Below are 7,156 nucleotides of genomic sequence, written 5' to 3'. Positions count from 1 at the left end.
ATATATATATATATATATATATATATATAGGAGAGAGCGGTGGAGTTGAAGGGCAAATGGGCAGAGTGATGAGAATGGTGTAGTCAGCAAAGGAGATGGAGGACTACAAATGATGAGGAGATGGGTAAAAAGGGACAGATGTAAGGTGAGGCTGGGTAGAAATATTGCAGCTTCTAAGCATTGCCCTTGTGTGTGTGTGTGTTGCAGTGCATGGCTGGATGCATCTTGTGCAGCATCTCATATCTACCATCAGTACAATCCATTATTATCATCTCTGCGAGATGCAGCATCTTCGGGTCAACCATCCTCTTCCATGGTCTTCTCCCTCTTCTGCATTTCAGGGATCACTTTGTACTTTGGAAATTGTGCAGAGACTGTCGTAGCCTCATCATTGTAATTTTAATATCCACTTTTTTATACTTGCTTAGGTTGGATGAAATTTACTGAGGTAAATTTTTCTATGATTGGATGCTCTTCCTGTCACTAACTCTCACTTGTTTCTAACTAATATAAAATTTCCCCATAGCCAGTCATGTTCTCACGGTATATTGAAAATGAACGACACTGCTTGTACGACAGTGACACTCATTTACAACCATGACACAATATCAATACAAGGAGACACAAATACACACACACGCACACATTTAGTTTCTGCCTACTAAATTTGCTCAGAAGGGTTTGGTTAGCCTAGGGCTATAAGGTGCCATGCTGTGGGACTGAACCTGAAACCACATGACTGTGAAGCAAGCTTCTTAACCACACTTGCACCTGTCACATGTGTTTATTTTTTAAAATCAATTTTTCTACTATTACTACTACTACTACTAGCTTTGTCAATGCTGTTTCCATCATTGGAGTTATGTAACCTGTGTGTTTAACACATGACCACCACCTAAAGAAATAGAAATGTTGCTCCAGCATGGTAACTTAGCATTTTCAGTTAAATTAGAGATCAATAAAATAAATGACCAATAAATTGGCCAGAAGTGTTGGAGGGGCTGAAATCCTTCAAGATGGTGCCTTGGCGTGGCTCTGCTCCAGCATCGCAATTTGCATTTCTACTTTTCTCTTCACAAGCCACCCCTAACATGACCACCACCACCATTTGAGAGCTTTTGTTCTTTATTCTTTTTTCCTTCTTGTTTTCAATTCAGTTAACTGCCAACTCAATCATCACTACCATCATCATCGTCATCGTCATCACAATGCTGCCGCTGCCACCATTTATATTTTGTGGTTGTTTTCCAAATTACAATAAACTCCAACTCATTCTCCCTCTCTCTCTCTCTCTCTCTCTCTCTTTTTCTCCAACAGCAATTCTTCCACGACTACAACAACAACAAGTACAGGAACTGGTAGCCAGAGTGACAGTAGCATCACCGCCACCGCTGCCGGAGACAGCGACAGTCCATTGGTCAGTGCCACAGAGAACAGCAGTAAACACAAGAGCAACAAGTCATTGAAACAGCAGCAGCAGCAACAGCAGCAGCAGTTGTCCAAAAAGAAGCCGCCTAAGCGGCATCCACCCCCATCTCACCCCCCACCGCCACCCCCTGATCTGAGCATAGGTGGTGGAGCCAAGTGGAGCCAGCACAGCTTGACGTGTGTGGCTGCTGGGACCAGCAACCCCCACCGGGACAGTAACAAAGCCGGCAATAATCAAGGGCCCCTCACCTCCAAGAAGAACAAAACTAACTCCTCCCCCCCCTCCGTCTCCACTTCCACCGATAGCATTGCCAGTAGCAGTGTCCCCACCACGACCACCACCATCGCCACCAGCAGTGAGAGTGTGACAAGCCCCAGCTGGTCAAGCGGTTGCTGGAAACCCCTGTCCATTATGGCCCGGAAACGGGATGACAAAAGCCCTGCAAGGAACTGCGGTGGGGACCGGCAAGAGCGCAAGATGGAATCTTACTTGGCTGATGATGAAAACTACCCCAGTTTCTCCAACCAGGTCGTTAAACTGGGTCTACAATTAAGGGACATTCCAGCTGATGGGTGAGTCTTTTGATCCTTTCTCTCTCTAATTAAATTTTTGGTTGTTCTTGTAAAAATATTCATTATCCACCAAAAACTAGAATTGGTATTTTCTGTGAACCACGTTGCTTCGTAATAAACGTGGCAAAATTCACTTTGCAATCTACATGGTCTTGGGTTCAAACTCAGTGCTCGGCAATGCCTTGTCAATGAATTTGGGAGATGGTAACTGTGTGGAAGCCCCTTGGTTGAGAAGTAAACTTCTTAACCCCATAGCCATACCTGTGTGTTTGTGCATATATATAATACATGCACAAATGTGAAATATAATGTATGATTCCTGCAGGAATTGAACCTATACTTTAGTGTATTACTGTTTACCCTTTGAGTGGAAAAAGCACTCAAGTGCCAGTTTGCATGAAACACTGTTAAAAATATAACTATTTACCAGTCTTTGTTTACTCATAACATAAATAAAATTTAACAATTCAACCTTTGAAACTATCATCCATTCGAGAAAGTTTGAATGTGTTTGTCCATCTTCTCATCCCTTTCCTTCTTTTGTATGTAACTATTGCCTGGTCCTCTACTGCCACCACAGTGTTGAATCTTTCTGTTTTAATATTCTCCCTCTTCTATCCATTTCTCTATTTTTAACTTCTGTCTCACCTTTCTGTTATTATCAAATTTTTATTGCTTTCCTCCTGCCTCTCTCTCTCTCTCTCTCTCTCTCTCTCTCTTTCTTTCTTATATATGTTACCTTTTTTTTCTTCTCTTCTTTAGTTCCATACTCTTTCTATTCTGTATATTTCTCTTCCATTGTCTCTTCTTTCTTCCTTTGCTACTCTAATACTATCAAAATTTCTTTCACCTCTCTGTTTGTCCTTCCTCTGTCCCTCTTCAAGTCAAGTAGCAAAAAAATAGTTTTTGTAGAAATCTTGATTTATGTAAAGCCGTTGCTAATTATGTTTGCATGAACGTCAGCTACTGAAATTGATATATCAGCTTGTTTTAATTAATCTGAGTGGTTTGTCAACTTTAGTGAATATGTGTTCAGATTAGGGTCACAACAGATGTAGTCTTTCATTTTATAAGCAATTTGCTTCAAATGATATTTCCATTGCCAATACCATGGAAAAAAGAGAGCTTGCCACATGCACCGCACATTTTGAATCTGGTTAGCGAATTTGATTCACTCAAAAAAAGAGATGAAAACAACTCCAAGGTCCACCTCACATCTCTGGAGAACTTCCAAAATTTTAGAGACAGAAACAGTTGATCAATGGTGTTAAAACCTTGGTTGTTTATTGTCCCTTTAGTTCTCTCAATAGGAATTCATTTGGCATTGGAAACAAATGCAGCAAACCGTCTCCAAGACAATTTTTCATCAAGGTAACTCAAATGGATGAAAATGGCAATTCCTCCGACAGAAAAAGAACACAGAAGATAGACGCTTCTAAATCTTGGTTGGACAGCATGTCAAGAGATGGTGCTTCCCTACTGACCACTCTTAACCAAGACATTTTGGCTGTTTTGATACCAACCTACCTGAGACCAGTGGTATAAACTTCCTGTTTTGAAGTGAACCAAATTAAAACCTTCCTTCAGAATTCCATGTTAATCTGCTCCAAACACTATTGTAATAAGTATTTCACTAAATTCTTCATTATTTTCAAAATTAATCTAAACAAAAGCAGTGTATTTTAACAAAAATAAGGTAACAAAAGGGTTAAGGTATCCTACATAAACACTGGCTACAATATTTATATGGACAACGGGTTTTCCAGTCCAGACCCCTTCCTGCAATTGCAGCCAAGGAGGACTAATGCTTCTGTGACTGTGGGGACACACAGGAAAAATATGCCTCCTGATCTTCACGAGATTAAACTTTGAAAGTGGGGGAACAGCATACTGATGCACCAATAATAACATTCTCGCTCTAGTGTGGCATAACAAGAAAAACGTCTGCATGTTGTCCACAATGCATTCTGCAAGCATGAAGGACACTGGGAAATAAGATGCAGACTGTAATACCATAATGAAACCAAGTGTTGTTGTTTCATACAATGAAGGAGCGGCAGTGTCGATCGCTTAAATCAGCTGGCAATGACACAGAAATCGGTGAGAAAATTTGTGAAATGGTATAAAAAAATTTTCTTGTATATAGTTGACATGTGTGTCATGAACTCCCGTTTGATTTGGCAGATGGTTGGCAGTGTGGGGGATGGATTGACATTCAGGAATCTATTGTTCCGTGAAATGATAGAAGCATCAGACCTGCCAAAGTACAGAATACGTGGATGTCCCCATGCTGGATTCTCCTCACTGCATGGTGAAGTGATGTGGACATTTTCCACAATTCTTTCTCCCCAAGAAAACAAATGCTTCAAAGAGATGCACGTAAAGCAAACTAGATACCATTGTTCACAATGTGATATGCCACTGTGTGTGGGACCCTGTTTTGAACTCTACCACATTAAAGTCAGTTTTTGAATTCATGTGATTGTAAATGCATGAAAATGATTTGACTTGTGCTGTTGAATGATTTTATTCAGGAATAGTAACGCATGAGCGTCCTGCACAGTGATATAGCCTAGGTAAATAAGCAATACTTGTACTAAAGCAGTTGGCACAAATCTAAGCCGAATGTTATCTCACACTGAGTACTGACCTCATTTGGTACGATTACCATTACCACGTGGAGGCAACCAAATGAATCAACGCTGTAAACTGGTTAAAGCGGTTGATGTAAATATACGTGAAAACCATTGTTGGTGAACAATTACTGTCAATACAACCTGGTTACTTGATAAAAAAAAGAAACCCATTGTCATGGAGTTATGTCGATTATGTATTACAATGAAATTTTGAAAAGTGTAGTAGTTGTGTGAATAATTTGTAGTGAGGTAGTTCATCATTTTCATTGTTTTAACATCCACTTTTCTATGCCTGTGTGGGTTAGATGGAATTTGTTGAGGCAGGTTTTCTACGGCTGGATGCTCTTTCTGTCACCAACCCTCACCTGTTTCCAAACAAGGTAAATGTTTATCCCATGGCCAAACATGTTTTGCAAAGAAGATTGGAAACAAACGACACCACTTGTATGATGGTGTCACTCATTTACAGCTGTCTAATGCTGTCAAGATGGGGAAACAGTAACACGCACACATATATACGTGTGTAAATATATGTAGAGAGTTTTGTGTGTATGGAGATAGGTAGACATATCCACTCAGAAGGCATTAGTTGGCCCAGGACTATAGTAGAAAACACTTGCCCAAGGTGCCATGCAGTGGGACTGAACCTGGAACCATTTAACTACACATAAATTGAATTGGCCTGTCTATAGTGCAGTAGTTGTGTATATAAACTATATTTATGACGACTAATCTAAAAAGATGTTGGAATAAATGGCTTTGTACTTATTTCTGATGCTTTTCTAACGTTTAACAATGATAGAAATTTTGTTAAGTTTGTAATGTTTGTTTCTGGTTAATTAATTTTAATTTCTTACATGTTTGGAATAAAAAAAACAACAAAACTTTTGACTGTTAAACATTTATAGAAACACATGTAGCAGCATATTAATTTGTGTAGTTAAATATGTCTGTGGGAGTGTGTGCATGTGTATATAAATATGTATGTGTGTACATACAAGTGTGTGTATGCATTTGTATGTGTGTGTGTGTGTATAGAAATAGTTTCATTTTTAAAAATCATATTTTATCAAATATTTAAAAGAAAATATTTTGGTGTTGTATTTGCCATTGCATGGTATGTCTCGGTTGAATGGTTGTGGTATTCAAATGCCTTTCATGAATCAGAGGAGTGTGTGTGTGCATTTCTTGTAGATATGTGTGCGCATATATATATATATATATATATATATATATTTGCATATATGTAGTTATGTGACTGTGTGTGTACACATGAATATTTACTTACACACCCACATACGTCTTATTCCATTGTGTCATATTTTTTACTAGTTTGGGTGAGATTCACATCATGTGTTTGTGAGATGTGTGTTTTGTATACGTTTGTGTGTGTGTGTGTGTGTATATATATATATTGTGGGTTTGTATTTATGCATGGCTATTGTGTGTAAGAATATGAATAATACTTTGATGACATTTATTATTTTTCTTGTAATCCAGTCTTTAGGTGTGTCTTGGCGTATACTGAACTAATTAAATGTCCGTGCACATATTTTCTGAATAGGTGTGTAGATGTCTCGTGGACAGGCTCTTTTATTCATGTTGGTTATGAATACAGAAATCTTTGTGGGCAGACATCGTGGCCCAAATACTTTTAGAAAAAAACTCCATTGTCACCCTCAACAACCGAGGACTGAAGACTACTGTTGCTACTATTTTAAATATTGTTGACTTCTTAGCTGCATCACGAAATCTAGAACTTTGAGAGTAGTTACAAACCCTCTCATAATTCAAATCATTAAATTAGATATATATATATATACATTAAATTAGATATATTAATAAACTCTCTTGTTGCACCCACAACTATTTTGTTTATCTCTAATATCAGCAAAAGAACCTCTATCAATTCTTCATCTACTGTAACAGGGGTTCTTGAAGAGTGAATCTCCCAATATCCACTACACCCAATCCACCCAATTCAAGAATAGACTCTAAAAGATCTTTTGGTTCACTCCTCCTGTTTCTCAGTAAAATGAAGAAAGTCTTGAAGCATTTCCCAGTGTTTGTGTATGTATGTGTGTTTGTGTATGCATGTAGGTGTGGATGTGTATGCATGCATTTATGAATGTGTACATGTGTGGACTGGTGCATGTGTGTGTATGAATGGGTGTGTTTATATATATTGTGAGTTGGTGTAGCCAACTGGCTAATAAAACATAACAATTCAGGTTGATTATTTAGGAAGACAAACAGTTTCACCGAAGGTCAACAATGATATATAAAAACCTGCTGATTCACCTCCCTGGGTCGATGGAACATATTTTGAATTTCATTCTTAAACCTTTAGCATTTGCATTATTCTGTCGAAAGTAATGCTTTTATTTATTCATTGTTTTGAATGAATCATGCCTTATCTTTGCAATTTTGATGAGGTAACTGCTAATTTTTAGAATAATATTATAGGCTAGGTGTGAAAGGCCAGATCTGGCCACTATGAGCATAAAACAATATATATA

General features: G+C 38.2%; 1 protein-coding gene across 2 annotated transcripts in view; it reads left to right on the top strand.

The window, feature by feature from the left end:
* The window catches only part of LOC106876053 (OTU domain-containing protein 3), a 30,821-nt gene that overhangs the window by 4,996 nt on the left and 18,669 nt on the right, over positions 1–7,156 (top strand). For both annotated transcript variants that reach the window (XM_014924451.2, XM_014924453.2), the window contains exon 2: positions 1,318–2,001. In XM_014924451.2, coding sequence (XP_014779937.1) covers positions 1,318–2,001 — 684 coding nt within the window. The remainder of the gene's footprint in view (positions 1–1,317; positions 2,002–7,156) is intronic.

The sequence above is a fragment of the Octopus bimaculoides genome, chromosome 25, assembly GCF_001194135.2.
Source record: "Octopus bimaculoides isolate UCB-OBI-ISO-001 chromosome 25, ASM119413v2, whole genome shotgun sequence".
NCBI lineage: Eukaryota > Metazoa > Mollusca > Cephalopoda > Octopoda > Octopodidae > Octopus > Octopus bimaculoides.
This window is presented reverse-complemented; position numbering and strand designations above follow the sequence as displayed.